This window comes from Oryzias melastigma, linkage group LG11, assembly GCF_002922805.2.
Source record: "Oryzias melastigma strain HK-1 linkage group LG11, ASM292280v2, whole genome shotgun sequence".
Classification (NCBI taxonomy): domain Eukaryota; kingdom Metazoa; phylum Chordata; class Actinopteri; order Beloniformes; family Adrianichthyidae; genus Oryzias; species Oryzias melastigma.
In genome coordinates this window covers 23,063,300-23,083,263 of record NC_050522.1, presented here as the reverse complement: position 1 = coordinate 23,083,263, position 19,964 = coordinate 23,063,300, and the positions used below count along the sequence as shown (strand labels likewise).

The window sequence follows — 19,964 nt, the reverse complement described above, 5'->3', positions numbered from 1 at the left end:
ATTTTATAGATTTATTTACTTTTTTTCTCTTAAAAATTAGATTTAATGAATGAAAAGTTTTTGGATTTCTATTTAAAAATAATGGACATTACATGCTGACTGTGTAATCCCAGTTATTACAAGGGCCATTTAAAAATAATCAACTTTAATTAAATTGAATTAAAGTCTAAATTGTCAAGTGGAACAAAGAGCAATCTGAAGCAATTTTCGGGACAAATGTAATCAGCAGAACTCCATCAACGGTGAATTTTTCTTCCATTTGAGAGCGAGCTATTGTTTAGAGACCGGCCATTGTCTCCGGATTATCAAGAATATGCAGCCGAGGCGCCGACTCGCCTAAACTCTCCTCCTGGTTCTCCGCAGAGCCTGCTTGGCCTCCCGTGACCCCTACTGCATCTGGCTCCACGCTGGAACCTGCGTCAACGTGGCGCCGGGCTTCAAGTACGTGTCAATCACTCTCCACTTCCACGCACAAAATGACACAATCGGAGTCCGCTCCATTAGTGTAGTGTGTTCTGGGGGCGTTGAGGTGCCGAAGAGGCCATATTTATCCTTTTCTGCAACAAGAGGTTTAGAACGAATTCCAAATATTCAAATGAAGTTCTCAGTCAGTCTGGAGCCTCTGGGTCTTGAAGGAAGACGGTTTTCCAGCAGTATGCCTCACTGTTTTTTTTTGTCACTTTTGCAGAGATTTTATGTAAATGACACCCAGGATATTCCGACTGTAACCAGCTCATTTCCATTTCGTGTCCTCACCTGCTCTCATGCATCGGCTTGACTGGCTGAAGTGGAAATATGTTCAGGGGAGTTTTATTTATGGTTCAGTGAGAGGAAGATGTTAACAAGGTTTTTATTAGTGAGTTAATTTAATGAAAATTGTGTTTTTAACATGTTCTTTTGGTATTTTGCTGATTATGAGGACATGTATAAAGAAAATGAAGCTCAAAAATATATTTTTTTTATATTTCTAATGGACTCCTGCCACTCTGCAGAAATAATTTCTAAGAAAGATACTTTTTTGTCTAAAAATGGCATAAAGAAGATTAAAAAAACACAGAAAACACCTTGAAGATAGATCTAAAGATGATCAGAGTGGGTCTTTGAAAATTCTTGAAACATATTTTTTTGTTCTTTTCAAATATTTTTCCCAGGAATTGATATTTTACACAAAATTTAGGTTTAAAATCGACATTTTTAAACATAAGTGCACACTAGCTGCATGTAGATGCTCAAAATGAATTTAAATGTGTACGTGTTCCCTGTAAAACTTTATCCGATTATAACAAAGCTGATTCATGTTGATTACATCCGTCTTTCAGCAGTGAGAGGCTGCGTTTGTCCGCTTCAGAATCCGCGGGAGTTTCGGTAATTACGTCAACTTTTAGAAAGTTACCACAACCAAAAAGGATGATAAAGCTTATTCATTTTTTTTCAGAAGTTATGTCTGTGAGCGGAACTTCTGTCTCAGTTTTTGAACGGAAAAAAGCTCTCACTAGTCTTATTTTGAAAACCGGAAGTTCACCGTCAAGAAGATGTGTTTACTTCCTGTGACGGTCCCGCAGCTCTTTTGACTTTTTCTAATTCGTAAATTTAAAATTCTACATTAATCTGCATTTCAGAGCAAAAATACAGTGCATATCAGCGATATTTGACATCGCAAATATTCGTTCTCGAATTTTCAGGAGCAGATCGCGAGTACTCTAGCACCTGTTACAGCCCTAGCAGCTAGTCTGTCCTGTTGACTCTCTGAAGTCTCCTCTGGGGCGCAAACCACAACATCCTCCCCGCTTACAGACGAAAAGCTACAGAGTCTGCCTGCTCTGTGACACGATTCACAGGAATCTGCCAACTCACTCGTGAAGAGCGGCAACCTGGTCGTGTTCGCGCTTTGAAGTCTCCTCTGGAGCGCACACTGTAACAAACACCGCTTACAGACACGAAGCTACAGAGTTCGGCCGCTCTGCTCTTACACACGGTTCTCCAGAATTTTCTGGTGTTGAATCCAGAGATTGGTCCTGTTTGTGCTCCAAAGCCTCCTCTGGAGCCCACAGCGTCTGCGCACTAAACAACAATCGGCATAGTCCACGTATCTGGATCTTAAGGAAATTTTTATCATGGTAAATGGCACGTTTTCATGATGCATTTTATCCTGATCAGGCTTTTAATCCAATTCCTTGTATCCATGGAAACACGGTTATTAGTCTCCAGCAGCACTATCTGTCCTCCTGTGTTGAAAGTCATTTGTCTGCTCTGGTCTACATCATGACTTCACTCCTAATTCCTTTCTTACCAGTATAAATGCGACATAATCTCTGATTTATTCAAAGTAAAGGTTGCTGATAAATAAAACAAACCTTGAAGTTCTTCAGGTTTTTGCCGAGCTTTCTTATCAGCCAAACCCTGGATAAGATAGCTCTCATCCCGGGACGCTTCTGTCAGAGTGTGCTGCACTTTTTCCCCCTCTTGACTCTGTCAGACGGCAGGAACTCTGACTGATTTCAAGAGGCTGCTCCTTCATTACTAGTCTGCACTGCAGATAACCGGCGTCTCCGCATTGCTTCAGTGAGTGACACACTTCAGAGCGAACGGGAGATGCTGCGGCGGCGGCGAGGACGCAAAAGCCTCAAACTGTGTTTTTGTTGATTCAAAGATAAAAGACCAAAGAATCTCCTGCCAGACGTGTCGACGAGTTGAGTTTTAGTTCAAATAAACCTCATAGAATAAATAAATAAAAGAAAATGTTGCTAATTTCTGAATCTTTTGTAGATTGGGTTCATTACAGAGCTACAGTTTGAATTATAAATATGACTCATAAGATTTAAACAAATAGGGAAAAAATTGCTCTTTAAGTAGAGAGGCGGCAAATAAATCATTTCATTAAAGCGAAGGACGGCTCTGATTTCTGCAGCGTCCCCTGCAGCCCCCAGTCCACTTTGTGCTCTTTTAGATGTGCTTTACAGTTCTACTGATGTGTCACTTTGAATTCCCTCGGCTCACAGCTTCGTCCTCCGTGTTTCCTACCGCCGCCTGAAGAAGCGCCGCTCGCTGTGCCCTCAAACCCGTTGCTCTGCAAGTGGCTGGAAGACATTTGCACGTTCATTTAGTCGTGCGGCCGCTGATGAGTCTGCGCGGCGCGGGTACCGATTTTCTGCCAGAGTTCAGGACCGCCAAAGTCTCTTTTGGATAATATTTGCTGATCAAGAGGCTGAAAATGAACTTGTGGGGTTTAAAAGAAGTTGGTCCCTTGGGGGTGAAATGAGCATAATATCCCTTCGAGAGGGTGGTGGGGGACCAACGCCGCATCGATTGTCATGAAGTGTTCCAACGTGGCGCCACGCTGACACCCTCGGTATTGACTGAAAGGTGGAGCAGGACAGCAAATCTGATTTGAAGGTTCGCTGGTGCTGCAGATTCTTATCACACAGATACTGATGAACCAACAAAAACACAGTTTTCATCATCAATATTCTGATATTTTCTTGAAAACGTTGGTTAATTTCCAATTTTTATGCTTTTTATTTTCATCTTTTAATAGAAAGTCAATGAATGACTCAAGTTTTACTTGAAGGAGGAAGAACAAGAAAACCAGTCTTTATCAAATGAATGTATTTGTTAGAAGTTGACTGTATATAAGAACTGGACGGAGTGACTCCTCCCCCCTATTGTTTCAAACAGGAAGTACCTGCTGGTTCCTAGAAGTCAAAATCCCACAGACTTACTGTAGTCTTTCTATTTGACAGAATAACCATTTTTTATTTGATACATTTTCTTTAATTTTATTATCAATATTTTATTGCAATTTAAAAAGAAAAAATTATTCAAGTTATAAACTGACCAATGAGATGCCTCAATAAAAGTAGGTGGAGCCTGCTGGCCCCCAAAGGGATTAATTGACAGATTTTGTGTAGCCTACTTTCAAGTGGTAGGAGTGTAGCCTTCACATGAGCTCACTCCCTATTGGGGAAAGTGGTTTCCATGGAAACGTTGACTCAGACCATTGACTGTATGAGAAAGCTGGACCGAGCGAGTGTGACGTCATCCATAGAAAATGGCATATTTCTGGATCCAACTAAAATGAAGTCATTCCAGTCGCTGTGAACATTGATTGGTTGGAGCCAATGTTTCCTGTTTGGAACACCAGGTGGGGGTCACTCAGTCCAGTTCTCATATAGAATCAATGGATTAAAGCTATACATTCTCACTCCCAACTCTTCACATGTGGACGTATGGTTCGGGCTCCCTCCTCACCCCTTTTGGATGTTTTGGGTGTCCCCAACTCGTGCTGGTTAGGGTACCGGTCCGAGGGTTGGGGGACCCCTGATTAGTATATGCCTTCTTTCCCCGTCTGTGTCCTGCTACCAAGCAGTCCTCGCACTGGCTCACGGCCCAGAAGTTGGTTTAATGGGAACTACATTAAAAAGCGACGAGTTGGGGACACGCAAAAATTCAAGAAGTGGCGCGGAGGGGGCCCAAACCGTACGTCCATATATGGCGCGGTGGGAGTGAGAATGCATTGATTTATTTCTCTATAGGTCTATATGGGGTTTTGTCTTCTTGGAGCCAGTGGGTACTCCCTGTTTGGAACACAAGTGGGGGGAGGGGTCACTCTGTCCAGTTCTCACATACAGTCGATGACTTATTATGACTTTCTGACATTGCTTGGCTCCAACATGGCTCCACTATCCTACTAAATAGCTCTTGAACTGACGTCATATCAGTGGAGACGGAAGTAAACTTTTTTCCGTGTCACACCAACTCAGTCCAGTTGTCTTATACAGTCAACGTTAGCAGTCAGTTAAAAAGACTTTTTTTGTTTTTTTATTTGTTTTTGCACATCAGCTTTTTACAGTATCCAGACCCAAGAGTTAAGGTTCTGGCGACATTAAGAAACACTAAAAGAGATGTTGATGTACCTTCATGATGCAAGAGGACAGATGAACTGATAGACTGTTGTAACACGGCTGATACGTTGAAGTCTAAAATATTATTCCAAATTTATTGGCAAAAATGTCATATTTTCTAGTGCAGTTGTATTGTAATTATCTGTAATTATGACTTTTAAAGTATAAAACAACCATAAGATCATTTAAAGCATTAATTGTCAGAAGAAAAGGAAAAAAATAATTTTCTTTAAAATATGAATTTTCAACTCCAGCTCAAGAGAATCTAGTAGATTGATTTGTACTTCTCTACTGGTGTAAAAATGTAATGAAGAATTTTTGCGTTTTTCCAAACGATGTTCTATGAGAGTTTTATTCCTGAATTTATCCGGTCCGTCTTTAGATTTCCATCCTAGTGTGTGTCCGTTCACTGCAGCGCCTCAAACAGATGTCGATTGAATCCATGTCACGCAGGAATATTCCAGCAGGTAATCCTCGTATCGATCCTCGTTGTATTCGCCCGCCTCCCCTCCATGCGTCTCCTCACATCAGGCAGGTTGAAGCCTCCCCCTGTGCGCCTCTTTCTGTGACCAAATCGACTTTTCAGAGACAGCTGGTTAGAGGAGAAGCACGGCTTTTTTTTTACCACTCATCTGATGGTTTGAAGTGGATGCCGATTAACAGAAAACTGTTGAACGGCTGACTCGTCCTGCTTTTAGTCCACATGAAAGGAAATGTAGTCGCTTCTTGATTCCAGTTTTGATTGTTTCCAGTTTTTAGAGTTTAGGCTTCATTCCATTGAACACAAATTCCCCCAAAAAATGTTTCAGTGTCACAGATTTGGTGAACAGGCTGCTTAAATTCAATCAATATATTTATTTAGCCCAATATTAAAACTGGAATACAGCTTTACACCGGTACAAAAACATAAAATAAGTCATAAAATATAAACAATAGCCAGTAGTTAAACTAAAATAAACAGAGTAAGCTAAACTGGGCATCCCTGTCCTAAGATCCTCCAAAAACTCTAACAAATAAAATGAAACCTCAGGGATGAAGGAGGGATCGTCTCCCTAGACCAGAGGTGGGCAAACTTTTTGATTTGTGGGTTCTAAAGCATTCTGGAAGGGTCGGACCACAAGCAGATGTGCTGCGTTTTTGGTTATTCACCTCATGACAGAAAGAAATAGCAAATAAATGTATATATTTTAAAACCGAAAACCTTGGAGCTTTTATTTTAACACTGTGACTCGGTGAGGAGGAACTTGAATTATATTTTAGGATAAGTCGCATCAAATCAGACAAACGTTAGTAAAAGTAAGGTTTCCAAACATACTTCAAATAAAATACTTGAATATTTGACACAAATGTAATTTTTCTTGTAGAAATTGGTAAAAAAAGAAAAAAACAAACTGTGACTCATTTCTGTGCTAACTGGGATGACGTCGGGGAAAAGCGTTCATGAGGGAATGTTCGGACTCGGAAAATAGACACTTTTAAAAGTAAACCTTTAAAAGTTTTAGCCACTTATATTAAAACTTTATTGTGAATAAACAGTTTAGTGTTCAGGATTAGCTTAAAATGTGTCAAAAAGAGGGTAAGCGCTTTATTAATTTAAAAAAAGAAATGAACGAAAGTGTTCAGATTTGTAAAACTGTTAAGACTTTTACGTTGAAACTTTAGCTCTTTAGCTTATTGTGTCGTAGAGAAAAGTGGCTTTTGGAATATAACTCTTTATATCAGTGAAAAACCGCCTTAAATTGTTGCTTCCCAGCATAAAACCGCTTTTCTCCACAGATTAGCTAATCCACGTCGATCGTGTGAGGAGTTAACGGTATGTCAAAGAGTGTTCTTTGATAGTAAAGTTTCAAAGGTTATACAGAAAAACGTATTTTTAGGGTCGCCGGTTATAAAAGTATTTTTCAACCAAAAACAAGAATATTTCTCCTCCCGTTCTGGACTTCCTTCCAGCTAATGATTTTCAAGTTTTCCGCTCCGATCCAAGTCAAAAACATTGAGCCTTTGTTTAAAAATGTTGAAAATTCAATCCCAAATTAGGACTATTTATCATAAAACTTAAATAATTTATGTGAACATGATAAACGACTTAATCATGTCTGAATAAGGCTTGAAATTATAGTTGACAATTTCAGACAAATAAGCACTTAATTTTTGGCACATTTGCTTCATTTTCCACAATTTTTGCACATTAATCTAAAAAACGCTGTTTCATACCACATATTTTGACAAAAAACGTTATAAATGTTAATAAATACATTGAGATATTCTGCAACAAACATGAAGAGCATGTTTGTACGGGCCTCCTCCATCCTCAACTTTCGAGGTTCTCCTGAAGGGATGTTTTTGATGGCGGCACAGGCAGCCGCCGCTGCTCCGGTTCGCTTAATTCCTTTCTGAAAGAATCCATTTCAGCAGGATAAGAATGCCAGATGAAGTCAGATGTTGTTTTCTGCCAACTTCAAAAAAGTTCCCCTCCCACGCAGAGACACAGGAAGCAATAAAATCTTCAGTGGCTCCACAAAAGACACTGAGCTGGTATATTTAATACAGACAGCGGCGCAGACGGAGCGCGGTGGAGACGCTGCAGGAAGATTAAAATGGACAGGTTGAGCGGGTGGAGATGAAAAAGGGGAGATGAAGGAAACTGAGGGGGAAGCGAAGCTGTGATGCAAGAAGGAGAAAGGAGCAAAAAAACCAGGAGGAGGATGAGCGAAACAAGTATTCTTTTTGTTCTCAGAGATTTTTTTAAGTTGATATATTTGTTTCTCAATCACAGTTGAAGCTGAAGTGAAAGTTCGTTTAAGGACGTCTGCTTTTCATGGAGCTGCAATAACTATGTTTTAATACTTGATTATAACTTTTAACCTCAATAAATCTTGCATACAATATCAGATTTTGGAAGAAACGACTGCAGCAGAGAAATAAACTTTTGAAGACAATAAGCTATAAAAGAAAATCTAATCAAAAGTTTAAAAAAAAAAATCTAAAAGCTCGTGACTTTACTTATTTTTAGCTTTAATCCTAATTTTCAATTTCAAAAGCCTAAAAAAATTAAAATTATGCATCTTCTATAACAGATAATGATCTGAAATATAAAATAAAAAATAAGTAATCACTATTTACTGTGCCCAAAAACTCATTTTTTCTTGAATTGAAGCATCTAGAAGTTATTACATTCTGCTCTCTAATAATTAATTATGTGAAAGTTAAATCTCTGATCCATGTTTTTTTGTAATTCAGTAATAAATACTGAAATATTAATACTGAAATGCTAATATTTAGTTATTGTGTCTGCGTTTCATCCATGAAGACAAACGATGATGGATATGCACATTGTGCATATGAAATAAAAGTGTTTATTCCGATCAGCGGTGAAAGTGGGTGTGTGTGTTAGTCTGGGGGCGGAGCTTGCAGCGCAAACTCTTCTTGGAAGGGGCTGTTCCTCATTTTGTTAAGTCAAAATGTGAGAACCCGCTTATTTTTGTGGATTAGAAGGGACTGTTCCTCACTTATCTACGTCACAATGTGAGAACAGTTCGTTTTTGTGGATTAGAGGGGGCTGTTCCTCACTTATCCATGTCCAAATGGGAAAGCGACTTGTTTTTGTGGATTAGAAGGAGCTGTTCCTCACTTATCTACGTTCAAATGGGAAAGCGACTTGTTTTTATCGATTAGAAGGGACTGTTCCTCACTTATCTACGTCACAATAGGAGAACCGGCTTGTTTTTGTGGATTAGAAGGGCCTGTTCCTCCTTTATCTACGTCACAATGGGAGAACCTATTCGTTTTTTTTGATTAGAAGGGGCTGTTCCTCACTCATCTATGTCCAAATGGGAAAGTGACTTGTTTTTGTGGATTAGAAGGAGCTGTTCCTCACTTATCTACGTCCAAATGTGAGAACGGCTCGTTTTTTGTGGATTAGAAGGAGCTGTTCCTCACCTATCTACGTCACAATGTGAGAACTGACTCGTTTTTGTGGATTAGAAGGGACTGTTCCTCCCTTATCTATGTCACAATGTGAGAACCTATTCGTTTTTGTGGATTAGAATGGGCTTTTCCACCCTTATCTACGTCACAATGGGAGAACCTATTCGTTTTTGTGGATTAGAAGGGACTGTTCCTCACTCATCTATGTCCATATGGGAAAGCAACTTGTTTTTGTGGATTAGAAGGGACTGTTCCTCACCTCTCTATGTCACAATGTGAGAACGGCTCGTTTTTGTGGATTAGAAGGGGCTGTTCTTTACATATCTATGTCACAATGTGAGAACCGGCTTGTTTTTGTTTAATAGAAGGGGCTGTTCCTCACCTATCTACGTCACAATTTGAGAACTGACTCGTTTTTGTGGATTAGAAGAGGTTGTTCCTCACTTATCTATGTCACAATTTGAGAATCCGCTCGTTTTTGTGGGTTAGAAGGGGCTGGTGCTCACAGTACAGAGTTTTAGAGTAATGCTTAGAAACTTGTGAAAAGAGCAAAATATCACTTTGGGGGTTTTTGTAGTGAGGAATTAAAATGTAAAAGTTAAAAAAGTAGATTTTACATGGCATAGGGCCTTTAAATTGAGTTTGAAATGTCAAAAAAAGCTGATAAAAATTGTGTTTTTGTTGGCGTTGGCATGTCCTTTTGGCATATTTCTAATAACATATATAAAAAAAACTTGAACTTAAAATTACATTTCTGTTCAAATTACTGTGAATCAGGAGCACACAGAAAGAAAATACATTGGGTTGGGCCATAACTTAGTCCCGCCCACAATTTAGAGGGGAAGTTCTAATAAACTTTGGCGTGATAATTGAAAGAGCAAAAGATGGTCATAATGGAAGTTTATCAAAAACGTCAAAGACTTTTGTTATAAAACAAATAAAAACTAAGTCCTGTGAGTTTTATTTGTCTTAAAAAATAACAAACAATAAAAACAATTTGTTATGAGGTTATTTGAGAATTAAAAAAACATTAAGCCTAAAATATATTCATTCTATGAACAGTATATTAACAAAACAGTAACTTTGTAGATGAGGCTGCCTCCAGTGAATCCTCCAAAACTGTCGTTTGTATCTAAACCGTCTGCAGATTCTGTTTCCCTGTAATGAACATCGTAAAGCGCCGCAAACCTGTCTGCCGAAGTGAGGCCGCTGATGACTGACGACTCTGTTTTTGTCGTCTGTAGCCTGCAAAGAACTCTGAGAAATTCTGTCGAAGTTTAGTGATTATCTTCTATTAGCTTCAGTAAAGTTCCCATCTCTGTTACATAAGTCACAACAGTTCCCAATCCTGCATTGGATCAGATGTTGTTAACGTCACAACCTCAAAGTCTGTGCAGTAGAGTTCTGTATCTACAGGGAAATACTATTGTAAACTTTAAGTTTTAATTTTTTTTTTTTCCTTTTAATGATCTAAAATTGGCTCTAAATCCGATCCGTTGTACCCTCATCTAATTGTTTTGACTCAATATGTGTTGTTTTTGTTGATTGGATCATAGCTGAGAACGTATTTATGTCAAATTCAAATGCAGATTCTTTTTTTTCTTCAGTCAAAGGGACGGAACTTTAAAGCAAAGATTTTGAAATCCCTTTTATATAAAGCTGTTGGGCTCAGTGTGTTTGGTAACACATTCAGTTTGAAGTCCGACGTCGGGTTAGTATGTAAAGCTCAGAAAAAAACCATGCAAGCACTTCTTTATTTGCATTTCCTCCCAACCAGCTTTTGTTTAAAATAAATTCCAACTTCTCTTTTTTAAAATCTGCTCAGATCTTTTGACACGAGGACACTCGGAGTGCGAGTCAAATTATGGAGGAAGTAGAGAACCGAGTGCGAGGTGGTGGGTTTTGATGTTGCTGTGCCAAAGCAGAATTTGAAAGTGTCCAAAAGCAGACGGTTTGGTGGCTTTATCAAACCAAGCCGAGTACAGAAAAGCCAGCAGAGCTTGACTGTTGCAGCTGATTGAAGCATAAATTTAGAACAAGTTTTACAGGCAGAGACTTTTTTTTTTTTTTCCCAGGGGTTGAAAAATATCTTAAAGTGATTTTAAACTTGTGTTGACAAGAGGGAGCTTCTGTCAGTGATAAAAAGTGAGGGATGTTATGTAAGAAAAAAAGATGAAAAGAGGAGAAACAAAAGTTATAAAGAAAACTTCAAAAATAATGAGGAACATCGTTGAAAATGTGCAAAAATCAGGTGATTTGAAGGATTGTTCTTTCACATGAGCAAACTTTTCTCCAAATTATAGCATAAGAATTTATTTTAACGGCTTAATTTTAGTGAAATGTATTCACTGTACAGCACATTTACATTTATCTTTAGCCAATTGTGCAAGTTCTCCCCCTTAAAAAGATGAGAGAGGCTTGTAGTCTTCACCATCGGTATACCTCAACTATAAGAGGCAAAATGAGACAAAAAAAACAGAAAATCTGATTTTTAAAGAATGAATTTGTAAATTAAGGTGGAACATAAGTTCAATAACAGAAGTTCACCTCAAAACTTTATTATACCTTTGTTGGCAATGACAGTAGTTAAATGTTTTCACAAGATCACAAACTGTTGCTGGTCCATTCCTCCATGCAGATCTCCTCTAGAGCAGTGATGTTTTGGGGCTGACTGATTTTCAACTCCCTCCAAAGATTTTCTGAGATCTGGAGACTGGCTAGGACACTCCAGGACGCTGAAATGCTTCTCATGAAGACACTCCTTCGTTACCTGAGCTGTGTGTTTGGGATCAACCATGTTTCATCTTCAATGCTGATATAAGGAGGTTTTCACTCTAAATCTGACCAGACATTCCCACGTTTATAATTTCCTTTACACGGATCAGTTGTCCTGGTCCCTTTGCTTTATTTATTTATTTATTTATAAATATATAATTTGTCTAAAATTTGTCAGAACAGCACTTTTAAAGCCCCATTTATAGAAATAAACGGCCGAAAAATGTTGGTTAAGGGTTTGGTTATCCTTTAAGTGGGAGAACTTGCACAATTGGTGGCTGACTAAATACTATTTTACCCCAACTCAATCACAAAAGGGGCCAAAATCCAAAACACATCTTAGGTCGCGGGCCGACCAGGATTAACATTTATTGAACACTCTTAAAAATATATTTTTAAAACTTTAAAACCGTAACTTTTGGACATATCTTTGAACTAGATATATAGCATTACCTGCTGTGTAAATGCTGTAAGCTCAAGTTGACAACTCAGGATGCTAGTGCTGATAGCTGAAGATGCTAAAGCTAAAAACATTGGAGCTGATAGCTAGCTAAAATATTAGCTAAATGCCAAATTAGCCTTAAAAAGAAAGAACAAAATTAGCCAAAACAGCTAGCATGTAGCTGAAAAAATAGCTAAACTTCAAAACATCTTAAAAACTGAAAAGCCAAATTAGCCAAAACAGCTAGCATATAAATATTAGCCTAACTCCAAAATAGTCTAAAACGCACAAAAAAGCTAGCATGTGGCTAAAGAAATAGCTAAATATCAAAACAGCCAAAAAAGAAAACATAAAAGCCTAAATTAGCCAAAACAGCTAGCATAAAAATATCTGCCCGACTCCAACTCTAAACAAATAAAAAAAGCCAAAATTAGCCAAATGTAGCTGAAACATAAACTCCAAAAATAGCCTAAAAACTGAAAAAGGCCTAATGTAGCCAAAACAGCATAAAATAACCTAAAAAAATCTTGGTAAATGCCAAAATAGTCCAAAAAGGTAGCAGAATCCCAATTTTTAAAACTTTAAAAATGAAACTCTAACATAAATATGAATAATTAAAAGGCAGGAATATTATTCCAGAATAAATCAACTTAAACCTGAAATTAATTTAAATATTTTACTCTTCATAAAAACATATTTTGTCAAAATTATCCGAGATAATTAATAACAATAAAGTATTATGATCTGGAGGGCCTCGACTTTGACACATGTGCTCTAGTTTAATGGGTTCTTTTTGCATTAGTGATCAAACGATCTTCTAAAATGAAGTTTTAAATATCTGCTGATCATCAAACTTCCACCACCATGCACGACAGTCGTGAAAATGTTGCCAAACGGGACAGACCTCACTCAAATCCACCAATACGTCTAAATAAATTAATAAATCAAGATTTATTAGTCATGATGACGTATGAAGACACAATCACATGAAAATTGTCTTAGTTGTGTTTTTACATGTTCTTGTAGCATTCTTCTCATAGTAGAAGACCTATAAAATACTTATAATTTATAAAATATTTTTGTCAGAGCAGCAAGCTAAAGCTCTCAACAATGGTGAGTCGGTAGCTTCATGACTGTAAAGCTTCCGACCTTTTACTTCTTTAACTGCACCAACACTGGACTTCACTTATTACGTGCTGCAGGGAGGTAAAATGTAGAATTAGGAGAAAGGGAGAACATCCAGACAGCCCTATTATTCACCTATAATAGAACTGTTGAAAGATCGATGACCCCCCACTCCCGGCATTAGGAGAAAGTTAAATGTTCAGTTAAATCTCCCATCATACCTGTTAACGCCTCCAGTGTAGACTCATAAAGAACACCAAAATGCTCAGTTCAGCAAACGCAGCTTCTCGTAACTTGGCTGTATTTTACCGCAGACTATTTTCATCCTCTCCTCCTCCTCCGACGAGTCGCTCCCCGCTAGCTGAGCGAGGCGTTCAGGTGCCTCGGAGTGGTTGGGATATATAGTGGCTCAGCGTTGCTCAGGCCTCCTCCTGTTCTGCTTCTCTCTTTTTTTTTTTTACCCCTTCAGTAACAGCTCAGCCCACGCTGGTGGAAATGTAGCTCGAAACTGAAAGATGGCAATGGAGAACGGGAATGAGCAATAAGGGAGATAAATATTGAGTGACTGAGGGGGCGGAGGAGTTAACAAATATGCGAGGTACACAGACGAAAATGTAGACTGAAGGAGAGCAGGAAAGCAAAATGATGTCATCGTTAACTATACATTTAAAATGAATCCAAATGATTTTATTATGCATATTTATGCTAATTTCTTTAGCAGAAATGAAGCAAACTTCACAATTCTAAAGCACCATATTATGTAAATAAATGGTCTAAAATGCAAAATCATAAGCGAGCCTAAAGTTCACATTTGTCTCTGGACGATTCTTCCTCAGATCGATTCTTGCTCCTTTTTAAATATGCATTTCCCTTCGTCTGGGATCCAAATATTGTCTCTGATAATCCAGCTGAGAGATGCTGAGTAAATTTCAACTTCAAATACATTTTATTCTTTCGGGTTTGAGGTCTGAGACCGTGAAAGCCTCAGAGGCCTGAGTGTTCTCATGTAAGGTCACGAAAAGGAAATGCCAGAACTGCAGTGTGGAAGTGAAGGTTTGAGGGTAGATCTGTGGAGAAGTTCTCCGAAGAGACTCTATCTATAAATAACGTTTGTTATTAGATTAAAAGAAAGTGTTCTTTTAAGTCTTCTCTGCCAATTTTTCTTACTTAATATGGGTTTTGGCTCAGAAAGTTTACAGATTTGCACTTTTTTTTCACTAAACAAAAATCTTTTTTTATCCAAACTGAACAAACAGAAAGTAAAATCTCAAGCCCTAACCAGTGGATTCTGGTTTTTAGTTGTGCAATTACTTTTCAAGCAGCATTTACAGATAAAAAAAAAAAAAAAGTTTTTATCTACATAAACGTGTATGGAATTTATATTTATATCACAATATAATTGTTTTCATATCAGGCGATAACGATATATATCACAAAATAAACCAAATAACTAAATTTATCAAATTTATATGCTCTGTTGCTCATTATTGAAATGTGTAGTCATCAGGAGGTTATGAAGATTTAAATACATTTATTATGTATAAAACAGAGCACTAAACTGCTTGATCAGTTCATTTAAAAACAAAGCATTGATTCTACAAATACAATTTTAAATTTTTTTTTCAACATCCTGTGAATAAGCTAAAAACTGAAAGCAAATTCTCCGAATTTCTTCTCGTATTTTGGAGTGTTGCTGCTGTTCAGGTCATAACTTTGTTGTTTTTGCTCGAGAATTATCATTTAAATCAATCTGTTGTACTTCCACATCGACCAAAATTTAATTTTTGAGTCACCTGCCAAGTTGGTTGGTAGATGGAAAAAAAATCAACCAGTCAAACATAGTTTCCTGATCAAATTATAACACTCTGTTACACAGAAATACATTTACTTTTTGAGTATTTTATTGTGATTCTTTTTTTTTAAGAAAATAAAATTGCATAGAAGTAATTTATAAATGGTATGAACCTGCGTGATGGTCCAGCCCAAAACTGTCAGAGGATCTGCCATGACGTCCTCCATCAGGGCAGTTCTGATGAAATGTCTGGTTCACACTGGACACGGAAGCGCTGCAAAGCGGCTCGGAATGGAGGCGGCCTTGTTAATCTAAGGTAAAGTTCACACTAGACACGAAGTGCAGCGGTCCACCGCGGTTATCTGTGGTTCTCCGCAGTCCTCCGCGGCTTTCCATGGTTCTCCGCAGTCCTCCGCGTTTTTCCATGTCTATCCTCCAGTTTTCCATGTCTCTCCGCAGTGTTCCACGGTTTTCCATGGCTCTCCGTGATCCTCCGCAGTTTTCCATGGTTCTTCGTAGTCATCCGCGGTTTTCAATGACTCTTCGCGGTCCTCCGCGTTTTTCCATGGCTATCCTCCGGTTTTCCATGGCTATCCTCCGGTTTTCCATGTCTCTCCGCAGTGTTCCACGGTTTTCCATGGCTCTTCGCGGTCCTCCTCGGCTTTCCATGGTTCTCCGCAGTCCTCCGCGGTTTTCCATGGTTCTTCGTAGTCATCCGCGGTTTTCCATGGCTCTCTGCAATCATCTGCAATTTTCCATGGCTCTCCGCAGTCCTCCCTGGTTTTCCAATGGCTCTCCGCAGTCCTCCCTGGTTTTCCAATGGCTCTCCGCGGTCCTTCCTGGTTTTCCAATGGCTCTCCGCAGTCCTCCCTGGTTTTCCATGGTTCTCCGCGGTCTTTCGTGGCCGGCTTGTCTTATTTCGCCGATTGGTCTCTTTTTTGCAATCAGCAATCCGCATCAATTCATGCAGGAAGTTACGCCAAGACACATTAGATGCGAATCAGGCTCCAGACTTTTTCTTTCACAGCTCTATTCAGATAAATGAAACACTTGACGTTTTGGTGGTTATTAATTTCTCCCTAATGAACAATTTTCAAACGGTTGGCACCACCAATTAAAAAGGACACCATCCATACATCACTACCAAATCCCAGTCTGAATGATCAAAGTTCAACTGGTTTAACTTTCAACTCGAAAAAACTGAATTGAAACTGAAGTTCACATTTACATAGACTTTTCATTGGAAGTGATTGTTTGAATGCTTGTTGCTGAGCCAATCTAAGTTTTACCTATAATAACTCTTTGACATATTTTATTTATACCCATTTTTTGGCTTTACCAGTTCAAAAGGTTACCTCCTGGTCGATTCATTCATGTTCTAATTCCACTAGAAACCCAGATTCAGTTCAGACAAACTGAGCTCTTTTCTATTAACACAACATTTGGTTCACGAGTCTCGTGTGGTCAGTGTGACCATCCAGTTCCAAACTTCTGATTGCAGCTTCACACCCCTGCATCTGCTGAGGTGTAAACGGAAAGCGAGGGCGAGAGGAATGCAACACGACTGAGATAATAGAGAAGACAGACAGAGGAGAGAAACAAAGACGAGCCAAAGAAAACAGAATCGTTGGAGCGTTTCAAATGCACGCTGATTAACATTAAATCAAGAAATGAAAGGGGTCATTTTGCAGAACAACACTTCTTTTTTCACCATCATTTGAAAAGAAATGTCAACATATTGTTCCAGACAAATAAGACTGGGAGCTCGGCGTGATCCGGCGTCTTATGCGAACCGCCGCGTTCAGAGAAACAAAAACACGTTTTCATTCTCTGAAATCCTTCTGTGAAAATAATTAGGCCTCTCCAGAAACGTCAGGGAACCAAGAGCTTCCCTGTTGATAGTTTGTAACTGAGCGCGCTCAGTAAAACCTGCAAAATGGAATATCAGTCATGAAACTTCGGAGAGGGAAATTAAGACCTATTGCACGACTAATCTCACTCTTTTATGTTTGCTTTTGCATAAGATAATCGAAATAATGGAAGTATCTGCATACTGTTGTATCATGCAGTGGATTATTTACTTATATTCTGTGAATACATACAGAAGATAATCATTTAAAACATGTTTCTCAGAGCAATGTGTCCACATTTTTTAAATTTCTCTGATATAAAGTATTTAAAATTGTCCTTAGTTCATGTATTTAAGGTTAACATGAAGGATTACAACACAGTATCTGCATTTCCATTACATATTTGCGGAAAACGTCAAAATTCTGGAAATGTAGAAAAAAACACAATTTTGAAATTACAGTTTCCATTAAATCATAAGTACGCGAATAAAAAACGAAGACGATAAGTCATTCAAAAACAGAGCAGCTTGATCTACAGCAGATTAGGGCCACGATCAGTCGAGACTATGATGACTATTTAAATAGTCGCGGAGTAATTTAATAGTCGATTAGTCGTTTTTAAATTTTTTATCTCTAAATTATCTCTAAATGTCGTGTCTGCTATTGTCTTTAAAACACACGAGCAGTAGTGCTAATCGTGTGTAGTGATGTCACAGGAAGTTATTTTTAGTTAACAAATAGCTTAAAAACTTCAAGTACAAAGCTAACGATGGTTAAGATGTGTGTTTACATCCAGTTAACGCATGACTCGATTAGTCAGCTAGTAAAAAAAATAATAAATGATTTGTCGAATATTAAAATAATCATTCGTGGTAAGTTTCTGTCACGGCATCTTCATCTATCAAAGGAGACGTCTGCGTCTTATTTAGGACATGGGGCGGCGAGCTACATTGGAGCGGCTATGAATGAATTTGGGGAAATCTTAGTTGGAGCTGTGGATCCAACAATTCCGCATGACGCTCAACCTGCTGCTAAATGTGACGTCCGATTGTCGGTCACATGACTTATTTATTTCAAAAGTAGGGTTTCCATTGCAGTTTTTGCATTTCGATACGCCTCAAAAAAACCCTCCTTCAAGTGCAAAAACTTGTCTTCAATAAATATAATTTTTTTTAGAAGTTGTTGTTTCCTTTGGGCAAATTTATTGTCTTATCGCAAATCCAATGTGTGCAATTTTATAGTCAATGGAAACGTAGCTACTGACAAATACTGGTCGCTTTTTTTTTATTTTTTATTTTTTCTCCCTGGCATAAATGCTATTCAATGTTTGCTTCTTGGAGTTCACTATTTTCCTTGTCTCACCTTTTATTAAATTATTTAAAAACCCAATCTAAATAAAATTGTGCTTTTGGTGGCATTTTCTTAATGATGACAAAATTAAGCTCAAAATTGTATTTCTTAGTATTTTTTAATATAAATTATTGTGAATCAGGAGCAGACGAAGAAATTATGTTGAAGAAAGAGCATGTTTAGGACATAATAAATACTCTGGGTGGCGAAAGGGGGCGGGGTTGCTGAGCGCCAATAGTCCCGCCCACAAATCAGAGCTGAATTTCTAATGAACTCTTGCTGCTCAGCAGAAACTATGTCCTAGAAAATGTTAAAAATGAAAAAAATGTTGCCAGAAACAGCTTAATCACAATGAAAAGACCACTGGGAATGCTTTGAAAATAGATCCTAATATGATTATATTAGAACTTTAACATCAAATTGTGTTAAAAACACAGAAGCTACAAAGTTTGAGTGAATCTGCCACATTTATTATTCCGAAAAACCAGCTATTTTGTACATAATTTGCTCACTTTAACACATCTTATTCTAGAAACCAAATAAAATACTCATAAAACAGATATTTAACAGGATCAGATTGTAAAGACACCATTTTTTGTTTTGTTAGCAATAGTGTTAGAGCAAACATAAACCATAAATAACACAACATTTTAGATTAGTATCTTTATATACTGTATAGTTATGGTATTTTTACGGAAAATTATTATTTTAAGTGGCTGTAGAAACTGTTTTTATTATGAAATTATCAAAAACTTGATGAAAATATATGTGTAAAATCAAATTTCTTTTCATTTGCAGTTTTATTTCTTGCTGTTTGTTCGTTCTGCCTTAGACTAAAATAATGAGAGCTGTTTACCAATTCCTCAGGTGTTATCTGGTCCTCCAAAGGCCGCCATTCATCGCCGACATGTGAAACAATCATTTCATGTATTGGTCCAGCCTTTACTCTCGTGGTTAATCTTTGCTCCGTCTTTTTGTTTCCTCTGCAGAGCCGGGTTCCAGCAGGATATCGAGGGCAACCACTCCGGCAGCTGTCACTGTAAGATAAAGCTTTCTTTGCTGCAACAATGATAAGATTCAAATTCTGAAGCATCTGTGGTTTAGTTTCTGAGTGCTTCTCTGGTTATTAGTTATCTTGGATTATGAATTAGCTGGTTTGGGATTGACGCCTAAACCATTCAGGTTAGTGTTGCTCTTTTGAAATAAATCAGCATTTTTCTTTTTCTTGGTTTGAAGTCTAACCTAGATTGTCTGCTGCTGATTATTCACAGTCAGGTCCTGGAGGCAGCTCTCAAAGACGCCTTATTACTTATTCCTTTAGCTGTGCCTGAGAAACTCTGAAATACTCCAGTGTCAGAAGGCATAAATACTGCTTCCATAGTTGTCTGGATCTGCCTAAGGATCCCCGACTTAATCTGTGGTGAAGTCTTTATTCTTTTTTTTTTGCCCCAAAACCAGATTTTGTTTCTTAATGCTCTGAAAATAGGATGCTATTTTTGACGTTGTTTGTGTTGATATCACTCAGAGCATCTGCAGTCTAAAGAACAGATACGTTCAATGAGGATTCTGTGTCAGAAGAAGAGCATTTTACTATCGTTCCCTCCTACATTACCATACTGCTGAAGTAAATGTAGAAAACGGGAGGACATTGAGTTCTGGTAGATTAACAATAATTACTGATGATAGTATCTGTTCTGGTGGAAAGCCAGTTTATTACCCTTGTAATTGGAGCCCCATTCGAAAATAAGTTTTGGGTTAAACGCTTATATATCTGATGCTTTTAGCCTCTTTTCTACTGAGTG

General features: G+C 38.1%; 1 protein-coding gene across 1 annotated transcript in view; it reads left to right on the top strand.

The window, feature by feature from the left end:
* The window catches only part of LOC112162452 (semaphorin-6C), a gene marked incomplete in the record, with an annotated part of 81,229 nt that overhangs the window by 28,492 nt on the left and 32,773 nt on the right, over nt 1-19,964 (top strand). Inside the window, 2 exon segments of the mRNA XM_024298234.2 lie at nt 364-441; nt 19,152-19,201. Coding sequence (XP_024154002.1) covers nt 364-441; nt 19,152-19,201 — 128 coding nt within the window.